Source organism: Coregonus lavaretus (genome assembly GCF_964263955.1).
Source record: "Coregonus lavaretus genome assembly, chromosome: 23".
Taxonomy (NCBI): domain Eukaryota; kingdom Metazoa; phylum Chordata; class Actinopteri; order Salmoniformes; family Salmonidae; genus Coregonus; species Coregonus lavaretus.
Window position 1 is genome coordinate 3,343,571 of NC_140010.1, and position 23,919 is coordinate 3,367,489.

Consider the following 23,919-nt stretch of genomic DNA (forward strand, 5'->3'; position numbering starts at 1 on the left):
ACATACAGCTGATGTGTTATTCATTGAAGTCCACAAACCAAGGGAAAATGTGAGAGGAGGAGAGTGCATAGAGGCTAGAATGAATACAACGTGGCTGCTATGAAAGTGAACTATGTTTATGCGTGATCAGGGGTGTATTCATTCTGCCGATTCTGTTGAAAACGTTTCTTAAACGGAAGCAAACGAAACAGAGAGAAAAATACCTGAATTTGTCCAGTATAAACTCTCGTTTGCAACTGTTGGACTAATGATTACACCCTAGATAAGCTAGATGCAGGCAATAGTGTGCAAGGTGGTATTGAATGTGTCACTGTCTGTCATCTCACATTTTTCTCTCGACCTGTGTGCACCTACGTTGCAAACTTTCATTCATAGGCTAGGTTGTAGCAACCTCATGATGGGTATAGGGAAATGTCGAGTATCATGTAGTAGCCTAAACCTATCGATGTTACATTGAATTAGGTGAATGGGAAATGAATGACAGTCATCCAACATGCTGTAATATAAATAAGGCCATGCTCATGAAAAAAATTATATGTCCAACCTCATCATGAACTTCACTGACCGCCACTGATATGGATTCTTCAATTACATTGAACTGATTTTAAGACGTGCTGTTCCTTCTTTTTACGTAGTGTATTTCTGTATCGTTTTAGTGCCACACTCAAGATGGCGGCTTTTTCATTCCAATGTTGGCTACGCAAAGGACGTGAGGCGCCTCGCAATTGTCAAAGTTGTGTTGACAGTAGTAGCAGCAGAAACTGGCAGGGCGAGGTAGCTAACATCACGAGCCGAATGGAGTAATTATCGCGTTACATTTCAAGAAAACCGACCCACCACATTCCTTATAACATTGTTAACCTCCAACGAAGCCATGGCAGAGGACTCGAGTGCTCAAACTTGGTCTATCAACAAGGACGACTATGTACTCAACGAGGTGATTGGTGAGTATGTCGCTAGCATGCTAACCTCTTAGCTAGGTTTCTCGCAAGACAGCTAGCTAGCTAACGTTAGTTCACTAACTTATAGCTGGTTAGCTAACGTTAAACCTAGCTACAGCTAACCAACCTTACTTTTGACAGCTAACTAAGCTATTGAAGTTACGTTAGAAATAGCTAGCTAGGCCAAGCATATGTTTCTCAGTTGTCGTTCATAGGTTGATAGCTAGCTAATTAGCTATCTAGTTAGCTAACGTTAGCTATTTTCCAGATGCTAACTTGAATAACTAGCCTAGTAGCTAACGTTAGCTACAGTAGCTAGCTAGCTAGCTAAATCGGGCAGCATAGTTGCTTAAGGGTGAAGTATGGAGGTGGGTGGTGCCTTACTTCGCTGAAAGAGAAGGCATGATGGGGCTTAGTGAGTCACTCATACCTTGTGGTAGCAAGGAGTTGGTATTAGTCAGGCTTTTCTTTTTGTGATATTGACCGGGTTATGTTTGTTATTCTTTCTGTACAATGCATAAGACATGTAGCTAGCTATATGCGTGATATAGTTAGTTGAAGTTTGAGACCTCAGACTTGATACAGATAAAGTGTCTTAAAGGCCAAATGTATCTCACTAGCTAATCACTTTTGATACAAATGGCAAAGATATGTCAAAGATCCTTCCAACAAAGGATATTCCTTTGTAGTAAATACAGGAAAATAGTAGTTCCTTGTTGTAGTTGTCTGGTATCTTGCCAAGTACCTCAACTCCTCCAAGAGTTATCTGCATACTAGAGTTTTTTTAAATGAACCTTCGACTCCTTCAGGTCATTGCCTCGCATACTTCAAAAATTTACATTCTTAAACCCTTACGGTGTACCTATGTTTGCCCTCTGTTGTTGCATGCCTTTCCTTGTTTGCTGAAATTAATGCTTTTTAATCAAACGTGAATCAAATACAGCCACCGACTGTTTCCTTGTTGAGATTCAATTGGCCCATTCGTACTGATGTGCCATCTTATTTTGTCTTCCTCTTGGGTTGTTCCAGGGAGTGGTGCCACTGGCTTCCCTTTGGATGTGTGTTACATTGTAATTCTTCCCCCTTCGTTTCCTCTTCAGGGAGTGGTGCCACTGGCTTCCCTTTGGATGTGTGTTACATTGTAAATCTTCCCCCTTCGTTTCCTCTTCAGGGTGTGGTGCCATTTGCTTCCCTTTGGATCAAATCAAATTGTATTTGTCACATGTGCCGACTACAACAGGTGCAGACCTTACAGTGAAATGCTTACTTACAAGCCCTTAACCAACAATGCAGTTCTAAGAAAAATATGTCTTAAGTAAAAAATAGATGAATAAAAAATGATGAAAGAGCAGCAGTAAAATAACAGTAGCGAAGCTATATACAGGGGGTACCGGTACAGAGTCAATGTGCAGTGGCACAGGTTAGTTGAGGTAATATGTACATGTAGGTAGAGTTAAAATGACTATGCATAGATAATAAACAGAGAGTAGCAGCAGCGTTAAAGAGGGGGTGGGGGCGACGACAATGCAAATGGTCCAGGTAGCCATTTGATTAGCTGTTCAGGAGTCTTATGGCTTGGGGGTAGAAGCTGTTAAAAAGCCTTTTGGACCTAGACTTGGCGCTCCGGTACCACTTGCCGTGCGGTAGCAGAGAGAACAGTCTATTACTAGGGTGGCTGTCTTTGACCATATTTAGGGCCTTCCTCTGACACCGCCTAGTATAGAGGTCCTGGATGGCAGGAAGCTTGGCCCCAGTGATGTACTGGGCTGTACGCACTACCCTCTGTAGCGCCTTGTGGGCGGAGGCCGAGCAGTTGCTATACCAGGCAGTGATGCAACCAGTCAGGATGCTCTCGATGGTGCCGCTTTATAACTTTTTGAGGATCTGAGGACCCATGCCAAATCTTTTCGGTCTCCTGAGGGGGAATAGGCTTTTTCGTGCCCTCTTCACGACTGTCTTGGTGTGTTTGGATGTGTGTTACATTGTAATTGTTCCCCCTTCGTTTCCTCTTCAGGGTGTGGTGCCACTGGCTTCCCTTTGGATTTGTGTTACATTGTAATTGTTCCCCCTTGGTTTCCTCTTCAGGGAGTGGTGCCACGGCCGTGGTGCAGGCGGCCTACTGTGAGCCCAGGAAGGAGAGGGTGGCCATTAAACGCATTAACCTGGAGAAGTGTCAGACCAGCATGGACGAGCTCCTGGTAACCCACCCACATGTTCAGAGCACAATTTATTTCAGGAGTTGACAGTATAGCAATCAATACTGTCTAATCAATACTAGCTAATCATTTGACATAAAGCCAATTATGGCCTCTGGTAAAGCTTAGCTGTAAAGGCGGAGCTGGGAACGATGAGAGTACAGCAGCAGGAACACACACACAACCACGTACACACACACACAACCACGTACACACACACACAACCACGTACACACACACAAAACCACGTACACACACAACCACGTACACACACACACAACCACGTACACACACACACACAACCACGTACACACACACACAACCACGTACACACACACACACAACCACGTACACACACACACACAACCACGTACACACACACAACCACGTACACACACACACAACCACGTACACACACACACAACCACGTACACACACACACAACCACGTACACACACACACAACCACGTACACACACACACACAACCACGTACACACACACACAACCACGTACACACACACACAACCACGTACACACACACACACAACCACGTACACACACACACAACCACGTACACACACACACAACCACGTACACACACACACAACCACGTACACACACACACAACCACGTACACACACACACAACCACGTACACACACACACAACCACGTACACACACACACAACCACGTACACACACACACAACCACGTACACACACACACAACCACGTACACACACACACACAACCACGTACACACACACACACAACCACGTACACACACACACACAACCACGTACACACACACACACAACCACGTACACACACACAACCACGTACACACACAACCACGTACACACACACACAACCACGTACACACACACACAACCACGTACACACACACACAACCACGTACACACACACACAACCACGTACACACACACACAACCACGTACACACACACACAACCACGTACACACACACACAACCACGTACACACACACACAACCACGTACACACACACACAACCACGTACACACACACACAACCACGTACACACACACACAACCACGTACACACACACACAACCACGTACACACACACACAACCACGTACACACACACACAACCATGTACACACACACACAACCATGTACACACACAACCACGTAAACACACACAACCACGTACACACACACACAACCACGTACACACACACACAACCACGTACACACACACAACCATGTACACACACACAACCACGTACACACACACACAACCACGTACACACACACACAACCACGTACACACACACACAACCACGTACACACACACACAACCACGTACACACACACACAACCACGTACACACACACACACAACCACGTACACACACACACACAACCACGTACACACACAACCACGTACACACACACACACAACCACGTACACACACACACACAACCACGTACACACACACACAACCATGTACACACACACACAACCACGTACACACACACAACCACGTACACACAGGCTGTCAGTGTAAATCAGACAAGCTCAGGCCAGCAGCTAGACAGATACCAACACAGTGTTTTCAGCCCTTATTGCATAACATTCAGTAGGCCCTGTCTTGGCAACTCAATCAAGCCTCTCTTGGAGACACGGCCGGTAGCGACATAGAAATAGAATTACTAGAACGGGGGAAAAAAAGCCACAGTGATTTGGACTGCAGCCATCGTGGCACATTGACTTGAATGTGTGTGTCCTAGTAATTCTATTGCTACGGTAGTGACATAACCCAGGTCACTCCTCGCTCATTCTTCCCTATTGGGGGGCCTGCTCTGCTCTGTCATGTGCTCAGTCGGGTTGAGAACAAGCAGAGGAAGCAGAACAGCTGTGGAGATTTAGCCTTCCTCTAGACACTGATACCCAATCATCAAATCAACCCCTAAACTCTTGTGTGGATCTGACTAGGATTGGATAAGTATAAGCAATAGGGAGAGAGTCCCCCCCCCCCCCCCCCCCTAGCCTGTCGAAATGGAAATACATTACTGCATTGTTGGAGAGTCGAGACCTGTACAATTCTGTCAGATCTGCTGTCTAGACTCAAAACGCTTTACTGTACGATGTGCTGAGCCATTGGAAGCTCATTCGTTCTGTTTTCTCTCTCTCCCCCCGTCTCCTTGCAGAAAGAGATCCAGGCCATGTCCCAGTGCCACCACCCCAACATTGTGTCCTACTACACGTCTTTTGTAGTGAAGGACGAGCTGTGGCTGGTGATGCGGCTCCTCAGTGGTGGTAAAGTATTGCTTTAGGGACTGTAACCAGGCAGGGAAGCAGAGGAGGATAAATACCACTTATGTAGCTCTTTAGTTGGTGGTGGCCCACCTTTGTATAAACATTGCATAAACATTGCTAGGGGAAACACTGCGGCCTGCTTAACAATACTATAACGGGTGGGTTGTTGGTTTTGCTCCAGCCCTACTGTAATCACCTGATTCAACAAATCAGAGAGCAGGGCTGGAGCAAAACCCTGCATGACCCGGTAGCTCTCCAGGAGGTGGTTGTCCACCCCTGTTCCTGCCCTCCAGCTGTTATAGCAGGGCTGAAGCAAAACCCTGCACACCTAGTAGCTCTCTAGGAGGATGGTTAGCTTGGTTCATCTCCATCCCAGCTGCCTGACTACCAGACACTATAGGCCCCCTTTCTGGATGAAGCAGGGCCCTGAGCAGCAGCTTCTCTCCAGCTGTGGCCTTGGCTCTCCGCCTGCTACGGTACTGTCCATCCTCCTGGCATGCAGTAACGCTGTCTAGAGATAGAGGGATTAGGGTTCTCAGCTATCACACACGTTTCATTACAAGCCAAGGTAAAAACACAGCAGTAATAAAGATCAGAGCCCTAGTTCAAACACCGCTCTATCGCTGCAACAAACAAAAACAATGTCACTTCCCCTTTGGAAGAGCGAGTATAGAGTGCCGTCTTAAACCATTCAAGGCATACTTCAGCTAACCAATAGTAACCTAGTCTGCAGCTAACCAATAGTAACCTGGTCCTTTTGTTACTCACTCTCTATCTCCCCCTCCTCTCTCTCTGTCTCTCTCTCTCTCTCTCTGTCTCTCTCTCTCTCTCTCTCTCTCTCTCTCGCTCTCTCGCTCTCTCTGTCTCTCTCTCTCTCTCTCTCTGTCTCTCTCTGTCTCTCTCTCAGGCTCAGTACTGGACATCATTAAACACATCATATCTCGTGGGGAGCATAAGTCTGGGGTGCTGGATGAGTCGTCCATAGCCACCATCCTCAAAGAGGTCCTAGAAGGACTAGAGTATCTGCATAGGAACGGACAGATCCACAGGTCAGGGCACATCCTTGTTTTCAACTAGAAATATTTAGAACGGACAGATCCACAGGTCAGGACACATCCTTGTTTTCAACTAGAAATATTTAGAACGGACAGATCCACAGGTCAGGACACATCCTTGTTTTCAACTAGAAATATTTAGAACGGACAGATCCACAGGTCAGGACACATCCTTGTTTTCAACTGAAATTCAACTAGAAATATTTAGCGTTGATTTTTACCTTTTTTTTCCCCTTTGTACATTGAGGATGTTGTCAGATTCAACAGCCAGTCAAAGAAATTGGCGCACTTCCCTGTTTTATTGTTAACTCCATCATTCATTATTTCATTCATTCATTTATGAACCAAACTACTAGCTCCAATTTGAAGTGGCAAAGCCACATTCGGTAAAGTCACATTCTTCGGGTTCGTGAGCTTTCACATTGTCCCATATTTATCAATATTTCATAGAGGGCTTTATGCATTGTTAAAGAGGTTTGTTTTATGTAACAGCTTCTCTCCCCAGGTAACACTACATATGAAACACTACAGTATCGCACATCTAAAAACAGGCCACAGACACACAGAATATTGACTCCTCTTTTAGTAGTATGCGCTGAACCAGCATGTTTGGCTCAGATTCACAATAGTTAAGTCCTGATAAGTAAAAGGGCTTGGGTCGTCGAGACAGTGTGCACTAAACTGGATGGCACTTATCGTGAGCTAATAAAAAGAGCTGACGGTTTACAGCTAAAACAGGCCACACACAGACTGGATAATGACTCCTCTTTAGTAGTATGACCAACATGTCTGTGTAGTAACTAGGTCTCTACTATAGAAACCTTGATATAGACGAGGCTACTGCTTATCATTCCCCGGCATTTACGTGTAGTTTAGTTTCATTTACAGGTGACTCCTGATAAATACTGGTTCGTCTGGCTTCTGCTGTTTCACAGGGATCTAAAGGCTGGAAATATTCTTCTTGGTGACGATGGCTCCGTGCAAATCGCAGGTATGGTCACATGTCCCAAGACCTTAACTCCCCACTTCTAATCGATTTTATGCTGTCGAATGAATTAATGAATGAATGAATGCCAAAAACGTGCACCCCTTGGGGTCCCGAGGATCGAGTTTGGGAAACGCTGCTTTATGGCATTCATTCCTCTGGAACAAGTCCATTGGTTATATCCGTCTGTCTGATCTTTCTCTCTCACTCACCACTCTTCACCCCTCGTGTCTGTCTGTCCCAGACTTTGGTGTGAGTGCCTTCTTAGCGGCGGGAGGAGACATGACCAGGACTAAGGTCAGGAAGACGTTTGTTGGGACGCCATGTTGGATGGCCCCAGAGGTCATGGAGCAGGTGGGGGGCTATTCTCTCTCTTTGTCTCTCTCTTTGTCTCTTTGTCTCTCTCTCGCTCTCTCTCTCTCTCTCTCTCTCTCTCTCTCTCTCTCTCTCTCTCTCTCTCTCTGTGTCTCTCTCTCTCTCTCTCTCTGTGTCTCTCGCTCTCGCTCTCGCTCTCGCTCTCTCTCTCTCTCGCTCTCTTTGTCTTTGTCTCTCTCTCTCTTTGTTTCTCTCTCTCCAAAAATATCTTACCATTATCCTTTATGTCTCCTCAGGTCCGAGGTTATGACTACAAAGCAGATATCTGGAGTTTTGGGATCACAGCCATTGAGCTGGCTACAGGCGCTGCTCCATACCACAAATATCCACCCATGAAGGTCATTTCTACTTTTTACTTGGAGAGATGGAAGGGGTGTGATCTTTGACTTCCTGAAAAGCAGTTGCAAAGGAGACTATCCTGGCCAAATAAATAGGAATTAAATTCAATTGTCAGCCGATGGTGTCTAACATGTTGTGTGTGTGTGTGTGTGTAATGACCTGGTAGTAACCTGATGTTGTGTGTGTGTGTGTGTGTAATGACCTGGTAGTAACCTGATGTGTGTGTGTGTGTGTGTGTGTGTGTGTGTAATGACCTGGTAGTAACCTGATGTTGTGTGTGTGTGTGTGTGTGTGTGTGTGTGTGTGTGTGTGTGTGTGTAATGACCTGGTAGTAACCTGATGTTGTGTGTGTGTGTGTGTGTGTGTGTGTAATGACCTGGTAGTAACCTGATGTTGTGTGTGTGTGTGTGTGTGTGTGTGTATCTGTAGGTGCTGATGCTAACCCTACAGAATGACCCTCCCTGCTTGGAGACCGGCATCCAGGACAAGGAGATGGTGAAGAAGTACGGGAAGTCCTTCAGGAAAATGATCTCTCTATGTCTGCAGAAGGAGCCTGAGAAAAGGTGACTATCCCAAACGCTCATATTTTATCCCATTTTAACAGACGTTTTTAATCCAAAGTTACTTGCAGTACGCAGGGCTCGTACAGTCATGAAAATCCTGGAAAAGTCATGGAATTTTTAAATGGTGTTTTCCATGCCTGGAAAAGTTTTGGAAAATAATCAAATCTGAAAAGTTTTGGAAAAGTCACCGAAATTAATTCCATAATTTCTGTTAATGTAATTTATTTAGGAATAGTTTTTACATTTTATAAATAAAATAAAAATCAACACATCAGCTAGGATTGGAATGACACTTCACCTGCATGTATGCGAGACGAGTGGGCCGTTTCCCAAGGAGAGACAGACAGTAGGCCATTACAGCAGGTAGGCCTATCCTATAAACTATGATAGAGCAGACTGACTAGGAAGCCAATTCAAAACATATCTTCTACCCTCTAGTTAACTGTTGAGCTGTTATTAGCATGTAATCATGTTTTCGTCATGTCCCAAAAAACTTTCCACTGACACTCGGGAATAAGCCCATACAAAGTTGATTAACCTTTGTGAACGATTCATATGAATCTTTTTTTTTTTTTTTTTTTGGGGGGGACGAAACAAACTATTCACTTCGACATTGTATTTGTTGGGATTCGGTTCAATTGCGATGAATCAAATCATGTGAATCAAAATAATAACTTGTGAATTGTGAAGAGTAATTTTAGGAAAAAATGTTAGACGTCGCCTTTCTTTTGGATTATGTGGCTTCAACTTGTTTTGTACAGTACATTTACATTTAAGTCATTTAGCAGACGCTCTTACCCAGTTGCAGTAATCCAGACGGGAGATGACAAGTGCCTGGATTAGGACCTGTGCCGCTTCCAGTTGATTTAGGCGTCTTAAGTATGGGACATTCAACTCAATAGATGCTAGTCAGCCCGCGAAGTAAACACTTCTAAAGGTAGCTCAGATATAAATATGACTAAACTAGAAAAGGTACATTTCCTGAAGTAAATTTGTGGGCTTGTTTCAGCTGAATAAAAAGATTTGTAGCCTGCCATAGCCACTTGATCTTTGATACAGTGCATTCGGAAAGTATTCAGACCCCTTCTCTTTTTCTACATTTTGTTACGTTGCAACTTTATTCTACAATGGATTAAATGTTTTTCCTCATCAATCTACACAATTCCCCATAATGACAAAGAGAAAACAGGTTTTTAGAAATGTTTGCAAACCTTATTTACATAAGTATTCTTTGCTATGAGACTCGAAATTGCGCTCAGGTGCATCCTGTTTCCATTGATCATCCTTGAGATGTTTCTACAACTTGATTGGAGTCCACCTGTGGTAAATTCAATTGATTGGACATGATTTGGAAAGGCACACACCTGTCTATTTAAGGTCCAACAGTTGACAGTGCATGTCAGAGCAAAAACCAAGCCATGAGGTCGAAGGAATTGTCCGTAGAGCTCAGAGGCAGGATTGTGTCGAGGCACAGATCTGGGGAAGGGTACCCAAAAATGTCTGATGCATTGAAGGTCCCCAAGAACACAGTGGCCTCCATCATTCTTAAATGGAAGAAGTTTGGAACCACCAAGACTCTTCCTAGAGCTGGCCGCCCGGCCAAACTGGGCAATCGGGGGAGAAGGGCCTTGGTCAGGGAGGTGACCAAGAACCCGATGCTCACTCTGACAGAGCTCCAGAGTTCCTCTGTGGAGATGGGAGAACCTTCCAGAAGGACAACCATCTCTCCAGCACTCCACCAATCAGGCCTTTTATGGTAGAGTGGCCAGATGGAAGCCATTCCTCAGTAAAAGGCACATGACAGCCCGCTTGGAGTTTGCCAAAAGGCACCTAAAGGACTCTCAGATCATGACAAACAAGATTGAACTCTTTGGCCTGTATGCCAAGCGTCATGTCTGGAGGAAACCTGGCACCGTCCTACGGTCTAACCAACTCAGTCACAAAGGACCACTGACTGTAATTGAAGTGGGAGGGGTGTAGTACAGGGGTTATTCCTGGAGAGCTTTCCCCATTTAGGCTTTTGCTTCAACCCTAATCTAACCAAATGTGATTCTACTAATCAGATATGTTACAACAGGGTTGGTGGCTCCTAGTATTAGTAAACTAATTCCACCTTGACACCATTTCTCCAAGTTAGCGTTGTCCTTTGTGTGGTGCACCATTACATTTACATTATTATATATTTTTTTATATATATAATTTTCTACCAAAAAGAAGATTGGGTAAATAATAAACTGTCATCTTATTCTGGGTCTCGACCGTTCTCAGTCCCATTTTCTAGTTGAGTGGATTCTCTTTCCTAGTCTGATTTCCTGCCGTGATGTGTTCTAATGTCCTGTAGTGGTAAAGCATGTTGTGTCGTTGTCTTTCAGACCAACTGCTGCTGAGCTGCTAAAACACAAATTCTTCACGAAAGCAAAGGTAAAGCCCATGTGTGTGTGTGTGTGTGTGTGTGTGTGTATGTATGTATGTATGTATGTATGTATGTATATACAGTGGGGGGGAAAAGTATTTAGTCAGCCACCAATTGTCCAAGTTCTCCCACTTAAAAAGATGAGAGGCCTGTAATTTTCATCATAGGTACACGTCAACTATTTTCTCCAGAAAATCACATTGTAGGATTTTTAATGAATTTATTTGCAAATGATGGTGGAAAATAAGTATTTGGTCAATAACAAAAGTTTCTCAATACTTTGTTATATACCCTTTGTTGGCAATGACACAGGTCAAATTTTTTTCTGTAAGTCTTCACAAGGTTTTCACACACTGTTGCTGGTATTTTGGCCCATTCCTCCATGCAGATCTCCTCTAGAGCAGTGATGTTTTGGGGCTGTCGCTGGGCAACACGGACTTTCAACTCCCTCCAAAGATTTTCTATGGGGTTGAGATCTGGAGACTGGCTAGGCCACTCCAGGACCTTGAAATGCTTCTTACGAAGCCACTCCTTCGTTGCCCGGGCGGTGTGTTTGGGACCATTGTCATGCTGAAAGACCCAGCCACGTTTCATCTTCAATGCCCTTGCTGATGGAAGGAGGTTTTCACTCAAAATCTCACGATACATGGCCTCATTCATTCTTTCCTTTACACGGATCAGTCGTCCTGGTCCCTTTGCAGAAAAACAGCCCCAAAGCATGATGTTTCCACCCCCATGCCTCACAGTAGGTATGGTGTTCTTTGGATGCAACTCAGCATTCTTTGTCCTCCAAACACGACGAGTTGAGTTTTTACCAAAAAGTTCTATTTTGGTTTCATCTGACCATATGACATTCTCCCAATCCTCTTCTGGATCATCCAAATGCACTCTAGCAAACTTCAGACGGGCCTGGACATGTACTGGCTTAAGCAGGGGGACACGTCTGGCACTGCAGGATTTGAGTCCCTGGCGGCGTAGTGTGTTACTGATGGTAGGCTTTGTTACTTTGGTCCCAGCTCTCTGCAGGTCATTCACTAGGTCCCCCCGTGAGGTTCTGGGATTTTTGCTCACTGTTCTTGTGATCATTTTGACCCCACGGGGTGAGATCTTGCGTGGAGCCCCAGATCGATGGAGATTATCAGTGGTCTTGTATGTCTTCCATTTCCTAATAATTGCTCCCACAGTTGATTTCTTCAAACCAAGCTGCTTACTTATTGCAGATTCAGTCTTCCCAGCCTGGTGCAGGTCTACAATTTTGTTTCTGGTGTCCTTTGACAGCTCTTTGGTCTTGGCCATAGTGGAGTTTGGAGTGTGACTATTTGAGGTTGTGGACAGGTGTCTTTTATACTGATAACAAGTTCAAACAGGTGCCATTAATACAGGTAACGAGTGGAGGACAGAGGAGCCTCTTAAAGAAGAAGTTACAGGTCTGTGAGAGCCAGAAATCTTGCTTGTTTGTAGGTGACCAAATACTTATTTTCCACCATAATTTGCAAATAAATTCATAAAACATTCTACAATGTGATTTTCTGTATTTTTTTTCCTCAATTTGTCTGTCATAGTTGACGTGTACCTATGATGAAAATTACAGGCCTCTCATCTTTTTAAGTGGGAGAACTTGCACAATTGGTGGCTGACTAAATACTTTTTTCCCCCACTGTATGTATGTGTATATATATATATATATATATATATATATATATATATATATATATATATATATATATATATATATATATACACACACACACACACACACACACACACACACACACACACACACACACACACACACACAGTGGGGAGAACAAGTATTTGATACACTGCCGATTTTCCAGGTTTTCCTACTTACAAAGCATGTAGAGGTCTGTAATTTTTTATCATAGGTACACTTCAACTGTGAGAGACGGAATCTAAAACAAAAATTCAGAAAATCACATTGTATGATTTTTAAGTAATTAATTTGCATTTTATTGCATGACATAAGTATTTGATACATTAGAAAATCAGAACTTAATATTTGGTACAGAAACCTTTGTTTGTAATTACAGAGATCATACGTTTCCTGTAGGTCTTGACCAGGTTTGCACACACTGCAGCAGGGATTTTGGCCCACTCCTCCATACAGACCTTCTCCAGATCCTTCAGGTTTCGGGCCTGTCGCTGGGCAATACGGATTTTCAGCTCCCTCCAAAGATTTTCTATTGGGTTCAGGTCTGGAGACTGGCTAGGCCACTCCAGGACCTTGAGATGCTTCTTACGGAGCCACTCCTTAGTTGCCCTGGCTGTGTGTTTCGGATCGTTGTCATGCTGGAAGACCCAGCCACGTCCCATCTTCAATGCTCTTACTGAGGGAAGGAGGTTGTTGGTCAAGATCTCGCGATACATGGCCCCATCCATCCTCCCCTCAATACGGTGCAGTCGTCCTGTCCCCTTTGCAGAAAAGCATCCCCAAAGAATGATGTTTCCACCTCCAGGCTTCACGGTTGGGATGGTGTTCTTGGGGTTGTACTCATCCTTCTTCTTCCTCCAAACACGGCGAGTGGAGTTTAGACCAAAAAGCTCTATTTTTGTCTCATCAGACCACATGACCTTCTCCCATTCCTCCTCTGGATCATCCAGATGGTCATTGGCAAACTTCAGACGGGCCTGGACATGCGCTGGCTTGAGCAGGGGGACCTTGTGTGCGCTGCAGAATTTTAATCCATGACGGCGTAGTGTGTTACCAATGGTTTTCTTTGAGACTGTGGTCCCAGCTCTCTTCAGGTCATTGACCAGGTCCTGCCGTGTAGTTCTGGGCTGATCCCTCACCTTCCTCATGATCATTGATGCCCCACGAGGTGAGATCTTGCATGGAGCCCCAGACCGAGGGTGATTGACCGTCGTCTTGAACTTCTTCCATTTTCTAATAATTGCGCCAACAGTTGTTGCCTTCTCACCAAGCTGCTTGTCTATTGTCCTTTAGCCCATCCCAGCCTTGTGCAGGTCTACAATTTTATCCCTGATGTCCTTACACAGCTCTCTGGTCTTGGCCATTGTGGAGAGGTTGGAGTCTGTTTGATTGAATGTGTGGACAGGTGTCTTTTATACAGTTAACGAGTTCAAACAGGTGCAGTTAATACAGGTAATGAGTGGAGAACAGGAGGGCTTCTTAAAGAAAAACTAACAGGTCTGTGAGAGCCGGAATTCTTACTGGTTGGTAGGTGATCAAATACTTATGTCATGCAATAAAATGCAAATTAATTACTTAAAAATCATACAATGTGATTTTCTGGATTTTTGTTTTAGATTCCGTCTCTCACAGTTGAAGTGTACCTATGATAAAAATTACAGACCTCTACATGCTTTGTAAGTAGGAAAACCTGCAAAATCGGCAGTGTATCAAATACTTGTTCTCCCCACTGTATATATATATATGTGTGTGTGTGTGTGTATATGTATATATAATGTGTATGTATATGTGTGTGTGTATATATGTGTGTATGTGTATATATATATGTATGTATATATGTGTGTGTATATGTGTATATATATATATATATATACATATATATACACACACACAAACATACGTATATATGTGTATATATGTGTGTGTGTATGTGTATATATATATATATATATATATATATAGCTCTGTAGAGTACAGGACCATTTACAATATGCATGCTGTTGCAAAGGAAAATCGAACCTTCTTGTCATGTGCTTTAATGTTGTCTGTCTCTGTCTCGCAGAATAATGAATACCTGGAAGAGAAGCTGCTCCAGAAGGGTCCGTCGATAGGAGACCGATCCAAACGAGTACGACAATAACCCTTGGATGTGTATAGTGGAAGTCCACACGACATTCAGATCTGCTCCACTCTATGCAGTTCTATATTAACGTTGCGTAATGTTGCATCCCCTGAACAGGCCCCAGTTATGTCAGTAGAGTGGAAGAAGTGGTATGCATATTAGAATTTGTACAATAGATTCAGCATGAAACATCAGGCTCTGTTGCCATGTACACCATCAAACACTACAGGGGAAAATATACTAGTTATACTAGTTTCAAGGGATTAGATAGCCATTAAAAACTAATATTATTGAGATAAAAGATGCATGTATATACGTTTTTAAATGTATAATGTATCTATATAGTGTTTTGTCTCACTGTATGATCCTAACCAGACAGACAGTTTGTCAGCCGAGTACTCGAGGCTTACAAGAAATGAGTTAGCCATTTTTATAACTAACCCACTAATATCTTGTAGCCTATAATATATCAAAAAAGTATTGGTCTCTGTGTGTTTGAGCCTAACCCGACAACCAGTCTGTGCCCAATCTGCTCAGTGCTTGTGCCAGGGTAGGCAGGCCTGCCTGCGTAGTGTCAGAAGGAGGAAGTATCTGCTGTAACGTAGAGTGCATCTTTAATATTTCAGCAGCACTAGCTAACACACAGGACCTGAAACATGGCCGGTCATGCAGAAAGTCAACATCGCATCACAAACTGTGTGCAGTAGTAGTCTAGGTCCCTTTTTTTATTTTATTTAACTAGGCAAGTCAGTTAAGAACAAATTCTTATTTACAACGACGGCCTACACCGGCCAAACCCGGACGACGCTGGGCCAGTTGTGCGCCGCCCCTATGGGACTCCCAATCACGGACGGTTGTGATACAGCCTGGAATCGAACCAGGGGGTCTGTAGTGACGCCTCAAGCACTGAGATGCAGTGCCTTAGACCGCTGCGCCACTCGGGAGGCCTGTATGGGAGGAGGGGAATAGTCCAGAATGGGTTTGTTTTGGTTTTTTGCCCATTTTTATATGTTTATGTGGTCGAGGTCGAGGGAATGGTCACGTGTATCCTTTTTTTTCCCTAAAAATGCCATGCTGAAGATAAGTGTGTTACTGTGAGTGTGTGTTGACCTTTTGTGCGTTGATGCAGGTGCGTCGTGTTCCTGGCTCCAGCGGTCGTCTCCATAAGACCGAGGACGGGGAGTGGGAGTGGAGTGATGACGAGTTGGACATGGAGAGTGAGGAGGGCAAGGCTGCGGTTGCGGCTCTACGGGTGAGACTACCCTAGACTACCCTAGACTACCCTACCCTAGACTACCCTAGACTACCCTACCCTAGACTACCCTAGACTACCTAGCTAGCACACCTGGCTTCAAATGCTATCTCAGACCTTTCAAATACTTAAAGGGCTGATTTCCCAGACACAGATTAAGCCTAGTCCTGGGCTAAAAAGCGTCGTCAATGGAGATTCTTCATCTGAAGTGCTTTTTTTTTTTTTTTTTTTTTTTGTCTAGGACTAGACTTAATCTGTGTCCGGGAAACCGGTCCTTAGGGTTTGCTCTAGCCTTGCCTGGAGTGGGTTGTGATTTCGAGACTATTCTATTGGTGTCATTGTGCCTGGCAAGCTCAATCAAGCCCAGATAAAGTATTTCAAAAATGATTTTAACTCGTATTTGAACCCAGGTGTGATAGCTGTAACCTTATTGTAGCCCTCTAGTGGTTCAAAGCCACCTAGGACTCAATCAAATTAAATAAATAAATCAGATGTTCAATCAAACCTGTTACTGTGTTGGGGGAGGAAAAAAACCTTCATCGCGTGTTCTTCTGACGTCTGTTAATCTTTGTGTCGTATTTCATTCTAGTCTCCCAGAGTGAAAGATGGATCCATCGAGGTAAGCCCTGGTGTTGGTATCAAATCAGAACACCTCAAACCTTTTTATCTGTTCATTGCAGAAACAATAGTGTGCCGACTTCAGTTGTGCGTGAAATTTGCATGAAATTGAATTAGAAGAATCATTGCCAAATGTCCTGATCTAACTCTCTCATCTGCTTCCCACAAAACATGTGTATGGACATGTAGTTAATGGGGTAACACTTTACTTAAGGCATACAGGTATAATGCATTATGGTGCGGTGATAATACATTATAAGCATCTATAGCCACGTTCACACTGCACTGAGCCCAGGGCTGACAGCCTCCTTACTCATTGGCTAAGAGAATGCACTGTGAAAAGGCCTTACATTTTAAGTCATTTGGCAGATGCTCTTATCCATAGCATTCATCTTAAGGTAGCTAGGTAAGACAACCACATAATGGTCACAACCACATTCGCATTAAACGGTTAATGAATCTCTTCCTGAGACAGTAGGAGTTTATCTTTCGTTGGTCCTCCTCAGATTTTCCCTCCAGAGGATGGTTCTCCCAGTCTGCTCCGTCCAGGAGAGGCAGGACAGGACAAGGACAAGGACAAGCCAGGTGAGGCCACCCTGATCCAGGGAGACGTCCCAGCGCAGGACCCTGCTGCCTCCACCGCCACCAAAGTCCCCATCAGCCTGGTGTTAAGGTTGAGGTATGCATCATTTAGTGCAGAGGTCTTCAACCCCTGGTACGTGGACCGGTGCTGGTCCATGGTATGTTACTGACTGGTTCCTCAGATGCTTCACTGATATGACAGTGGTTCAGTCCGGTCCCCAAGTGCTAGTTTTAATCTGTGGTCCTCCAAGGAGGAAGGGCCATAGCTTGTCTGTCCCTGGTACACATTGTTTTAGAAACACTGACCTAGTGGGTGTTTCTCAAGCCTTTCTACCATGCCACACAGTTATTTCACATATCTAAATCTTATAATAACCAGTTCTAACGTTCTTCTCCCAGAAACTTGAAGAAAGAACTGAATGACATCCGGTTTGAGTTCATGCCTGGAAGAGGTAGGTGTTTGTGTTTTAAACATCACCAGGTGTTTTCTGCTCAGGAGGGGAGCGAACAGTCTGACTTTATTGCAATCTTTGTGTTTGCTTGTGTCAACAATCCTCTCTGTCTCTGTCTCTCTCTCGCACTTCTCTCTCTCTCTCTGTCTCTCTCTCTCTCACCCACTCTCTCTCTCCTGTCTCTCTCTCTCTCTCTCTCTCACCCACTCTCTCTCTCTCTCACCCACTCTCTCTCTCCTGTCTCTCTCACCCACTCTCTCTCACCCACTCTCTCTCTCCTGTCTCTCTCTCACCCACTCTCTCTCTCACCCACTCTCTCTCTCCTGTCTCTCTCTCACCCACTCTCTCTCTCTCACCCACTCTCTCTCTCTCCTGTCTCTCTCACCCACTCTCTCCTGTCTCTCACCCACTCTCTCTCTCACCCACTCTCTCTCTCACCCACTCTCTCTCTCACCCTCTCTCCTGTCTCTCTCTCTCTCTCACCCACTCTCTCTCTCTCACCCACTCTCTCTCTCTCACCCACTCTCTCTCTCACCCACTCTCTCTCTCTCTCACCCACTCTCTCTCTCTCCTGTCTCTCTCTCACCCACTCTCTCTCTCTCCTGTCTCTCTCACCCACTCTCTCTCCTCTCTCACCTACTCTCTCTCTTGCCTGTCTCTCTCACCCACTCTCTCTCCTCTCTCACCTACTCTCTCTCTTGCCTGTCTCTCTCACCCACTCGCTCTCCCTCCTGTCTCTCACCCTCTAGCTCTCTCCTCTCTCCTGTGTCTCTCTCTCCGTCTCTCCTGTGTCTCTCTCTCCCTCTCTCCTGTGTCTCTCTCTCCCTCTCTCCTGTCTCTCGCTCAACCTCTCTTCTGTCTCTCTTTCTCTCCTTCAATTCATTAGTAAACATTCTCTCTCTCTCTCTCAGACTCCGCTGATGGAGTGTCTCAGGAGTTGGTGTCAGCAGGACTGGTCGATGGAAAAGATTTAGTGGTCGGTGAGTAAGAAACCTAGGATAAGTCACACAAAGGCCAACAGAGTTCAGGCTGAAATGATGAACCAGCAATGACTCCAGAGCTAAAATTAGAGGATTATCTCAATGACCCCCCTCAGTAACTCCTGCTTCCCGTCTCTGGGTTCTTTCCAGTTGCTGCCAATTTGCAGAAGATTGTTGATGATCCTCTCAACAATAGAAATGTCACTTTCAAACTTGTAAGTTAGCAAAACACTCCACCATTGGCCTATTGAAACAACTCTATGGCCCTGTTCAACAGCCTACGAGGAGAGATGCACTGGGAATTTCTCAATTCTCCTTTTTTTCCTTCTCAGGCATCTGGCATAGACGAGTCGGAGATCCCTGACGATGTGAAGCTGATGGGTTTCGCTCAGCTCAGCATCAGTTAACTCAACGTTCCGTCAACAAAGAACGACAAACAGTATTGCACAGCAGCATAGTTCTAAATTCCAAGACACCACCGCTGCCAAAGACGAGAGCTGCATTTGTCAACCTGTAGGGATCTTTTCTTTACTGAAACCTGCTGTGTTAGTTAAAATGGACGGGCTATGAGAACGGGACCAGCGCAACAATAAAAAAAACAACAACAACAACAACAACAACAACAGTTAGAACAGGAAATCACATTTTGAAAGAGTTTATAGCAGGACCGATCGACAACGTGTATCTGGGAGGGAGGACGACGTCGCAATCAACGATGTCGTCATCGACTTAAAAATAAAACAACAAACCGTTTCTTAGTTAGTGTTGTACAATCCAAAGCGTTATATAATAAAAATGTAACTGCTGCCAGTTCTGGAAGTGGTAACAACAACAACATAAATGCCTTTTTATCAACCGTGCCACTGAACCAAATGAGTGTTGTGTGTGTGTGTAGTGGCCTCCACTGGTAGACATCCTCATCTGAATCATACAGGATGCCACGTCCCAAATGGACACCTTATTCCCCTATATAGTGCATTTCCTATGGGCCTTGGTCGAAAGTAGTTTACTAGGTAGGGAATGGGGGTGACATTTGGGACGCGGACATGGTATATTAGGAAGTGTAAAGGAAGGGGGGGCCTTAGTTAGTACGGATCTATTACAGTATGGATCTAAGTAGAGGGAATGAGTGACTTGAGTTTCCTTGATAATATTATTGATATTAAACTATAGGGGCCCCTAGTCACACACAGTTAACCCCTTATTACACAGTAACTAGCCAGTTTTTCATGAACCAGAAATAACTCGCATTTCTCTTTTAGTGTATATCATAACATAAGTTGACATAAGCTTTCTGAGGTGTATCTGTTGATTATAAGCTCTCATAGGTGTATCATAAGTTGACATTAGCTGTCATAAGTTATCTTAACTGTTGACATCAGCTGTTATAACCGCTCATTGGTGTATCATTATGTTGACATAAGCTGTGGTGTTAGTTGTTCAGGTTATCCCAGACAGAAGGACAGACAGACAGACATCGTTGCTCTAATATGAAAGGGGTCTGTTCAGGAGTGAGTCGGTGTCTGCTCTGTTCATTACATTTCTATCTGCAAACGTTCTGGACCATTAGCCGGTGTTAATACACAAAGAAGGTAAAACAATACCTTACTGAGACCTTGATTATTATGGTAAAACAATACCTTACTGAGACCTTGATCATTATGGTCTTGGGAGTGACTATGCAACTTTGTCTCTGATGTCCAGCACCAGCGGTACACTAGCCACTGGATCTCCGTTATCTCACTAGCTAGCTAGCTGTCATCATTATGTCTGTTATCTCACTAGCTAGCTAGCTGTCATCACTGTCTGTTATCTCACTAGCTAGCTAGCTAGCTGTCATCACTGTCTGTTATCTCACTAGCTAGCTAGCTAGCTGTCATCACTGTCTGTTATCTCACTAGCCAGCTAGCTGTCATCAGTATGTCTCTATACATTTGTCTGTTTCGTCATCGTAGATGGACAAAATAATTTGTCGTGCTCCAATCCATCCACTCACCTGAAAGTCACCGACTGTTGTCACTCCCACTTTACGTTGTATGTTGGTTGGTTGGCAGTGTTGGGGAACCTACTATGAAAATATAGTTTACCAAGCTACCAATTACTTCACGCTAGAAGAAGTTAAGCTGCACTAAAAGCTACCCTTAAGAAAAACATAGCTTACTTAACTTAAGTTACATCCAAACTACTTTGTGAAAAATGATATCTAACTGAAATGTCAGACTACAAATTGCAGGAACAGATCTCACTGGAGTCAGATGTTAACACTATAATTTAGCCTATTAAACACAAAATAGTGAGAATTAGGCAGGTCTGATTCCAAAAAAGAATGTACATCCTTGCCTACTTCACACATTTTTATTAAATCGTTGCAAAAAAAAAACAAGTAGTGTGTAGTTCCAGTAGTTAGCTACACCGCTACATGGTAAAACAGTAGTGTGTAGTTCCAGTAGTTAGCTACACCGCTACATGGTAAAACAGTAGTGTGTAGTTCCAGTAGTTAGCTACACCGCTACATGGTAAAACAGTAGTGTGTAGTTCCAGTAGTTAGCTACACCGCTACATGGTAAAACAGTAGTGTGTAGTTCCAGTAGTTAGCTACACCGCTACATGGTAAAACAGTAGTGTGTAGTTCCAGTAGTTAGCTACACCGCTACATGGTAAAACAGTAGTGTGTAGTTCCAGTAGTTAGCTACACCGCTACATGGTAAAACAGTAGTGTGTAGTTCCAGTAGTTAGCTACACCGCTACATGGTAAAACAGTAGTGTGTAGTTCCAGTAGTTAGCTACACCGCTACATGGCTATAAAGTAACTGACTACTGAAAACACTACCTAGACTTGAATTTTGTTCGACTACCACCAAGCTACTGCAGAATGTAATTCCAATTACTAGTTTAACTAAAAAAAATTAAATGTAGTTCACTACTCCCCAACACGGTTGGTTGATGTGTGACGTGTGTTTCCTAGTTCAGGTACTGTTGTAAATCGGTCTATTTAGCAGGGGTGTTGTATTTTCAAAAAAGGTACGTACATTATTATAATGGGAACGTATGATGGATGCAACAACATGCACGGTCAGTCACACACCCTCCCAAAGGTCTGTGAGTAGGAGGCAAAGCAAAGCATTGACTGTTTTCTGGAGTACATTTCCAAAATGGGAAGAAGGTTCTTATTGTACATATGATTACGTCAGAAAAACAACTGGTATACTTGATCAGCTCATCCAGTCTATAGGTTAAAACAATGAAACTACAGTGAGGTGTTTTTTTTATTTTTTTTATTTTGTATTGAGTTTTCCCACTGTTGGCCTTCTGTTTAGATATTCATCACTAATTCCAAGTTTTGTTGCTAATCATGCCACATCTGATTTGCTAAGTTCGCACCTTTATTATTATCAATATATATATTAACATAGCTGCATATTTTAGTTAGTTCAAAAGGCTTGTGATCTGGCTCACATTCTATGCTTTTGTTTTCATGGAGATATTAATATGCAATTTGTATTTTTTGTTTTGTTTTTCCATTGTTTGTTTTTTCTTCTAATCACTGAAACCTGTCCAGTTTTAGAGTTGGTTTTCCCGTAGTAAATCACACAAACTGGAATGATGTTCCTATACAAATGTAAAAGTAGTTCTAGCTAACAAATGCAAATGACACAACTGACACCATTCCCGCTAGTGTGATATGTTGCTTTCAGACTGAGCAATATGTTGAAGAAAGTTAGCCTGGGTGCCAGTCTCTTTGTACCATCATGCCAAATCCCTGTCACTCATTGTCATGGAAAACAATGTAATTGGCATGAGAATAAACAGATTTGAGACACCCCTCCTATATTGTGATACCATTTGGAAAGCCACTGTTGTCAGGTAGATATGTCACAAGGCAAACTCTTTGAATGATGAGTATTTATTATGACACTCACTTGGATCTGAATGAACTTTATGATTTGGTTATTTTTATTTGTTGGAAGTTGGTTTACTTAAAACCAATGCATATATTTTCGATGTTATGTGTATCGTCACAAAACGTGCAAGTGATCAAAATCAATTGTGTTGATTATTTGAAGAATGTTATTTGTGAAACCTTAGAATTAAATTACAAAACTTAATGTCATGAATTAAAAGCCCTTTGCAGAATCAATGTTGTAAATGTGCGGTTAACATTTTTAGCCATCACACAAAAACATGAAAATAATTCTGGTCAACTATTATTTCAAAAAACTGGTGAATAGGCAAATAAAATCTCATGATTTGAACCAAGTCCCAAGAGTTTTCTTTATATACGTTCATAGTCCGTTTTATGCAGGTGTTTGGTAAATAAAAACAATGTGAATCTGGGTCATGGCACAACTGTGGCCGGCGTCACTGTGCTGCTACCAGTAACGCTTCCTTCCCTGGCTTGAACTAGTGACCCTTAGCTCGCAAAAACACGTGACCACCCGCTTGACAACATACAAACCAGTTGCGCCACTGAAAAGGATCAAATTAATTGCCAACATTTCAAACTGTGGGTGAGTTTTGTACCAGATAATCTCAATCCGTTTAGACTTGTTTTTCCTGATCATGTGACCTGAACCGGGAACAACTCTTGTGTCCTAGTTACAGCCTGTAAATGGTTTTCAGAGTCTGGTCACAAGGTCAGGAAAATCTACTGGCCATTGCAAGAATAGCCAGATAATAGTTTCAGTTAAAGTGATGCTACAGAGGTTTTGTATAATTTCAGCCAGTAGTTTTGAAAGTAGCCTAGTGCTCACAAGACAAGCCACAATTGTCTACAATGTCAACCATTTCGTATATATGTTACTTCCTGCAATTTGTATGATATGTTACGGATTCCAATTTGTACAATATGTTACGAATTTGTAAGTGCTTTCACTATGAAAGGGAGGAGCACGCAACTCACATGAACAAAATATTTCAAGCATTGAATGTAAGGATTGCGTGGCGTTCTCGGCCAGGAGAAGATTACAGATGGTGGACTATGCAGGTCAGGAGATGAAAGGATAATTTGACCGTATGAGTCATAAAAACCTGCCGGAGAAGAGACTTAGTACAGTAGTTTTACGACTTGTTCCTC

General features: G+C 43.4%; 1 protein-coding gene across 1 annotated transcript; it reads left to right on the plus strand.

The window, feature by feature from the left end:
- Positions 1-716: 716 nt before the first annotated feature.
- LOC311099033 (serine/threonine-protein kinase OSR1-like) lies at positions 717-23,098 on the plus strand. The gene is made up of 17 exons (XM_084139633.1): positions 717-944; positions 3,027-3,139; positions 5,329-5,437; positions 6,345-6,486; positions 7,428-7,483; positions 7,722-7,831; positions 8,089-8,190; positions 8,621-8,754; positions 11,127-11,175; positions 14,902-14,967; positions 16,091-16,213; positions 16,803-16,832; positions 17,338-17,510; positions 17,813-17,865; positions 18,777-18,845; positions 18,996-19,060; positions 19,178-23,098. The coding sequence occupies exons 1-17, from the start codon at positions 875-877 to the stop codon at positions 19,250-19,252; spliced, it is 1,539 nt and encodes a 512-aa protein (XP_083995759.1). The 5' UTR covers positions 717-874; the 3' UTR covers positions 19,253-23,098.
- The last annotated feature ends 821 nt before the right edge of the window (positions 23,099-23,919 follow it).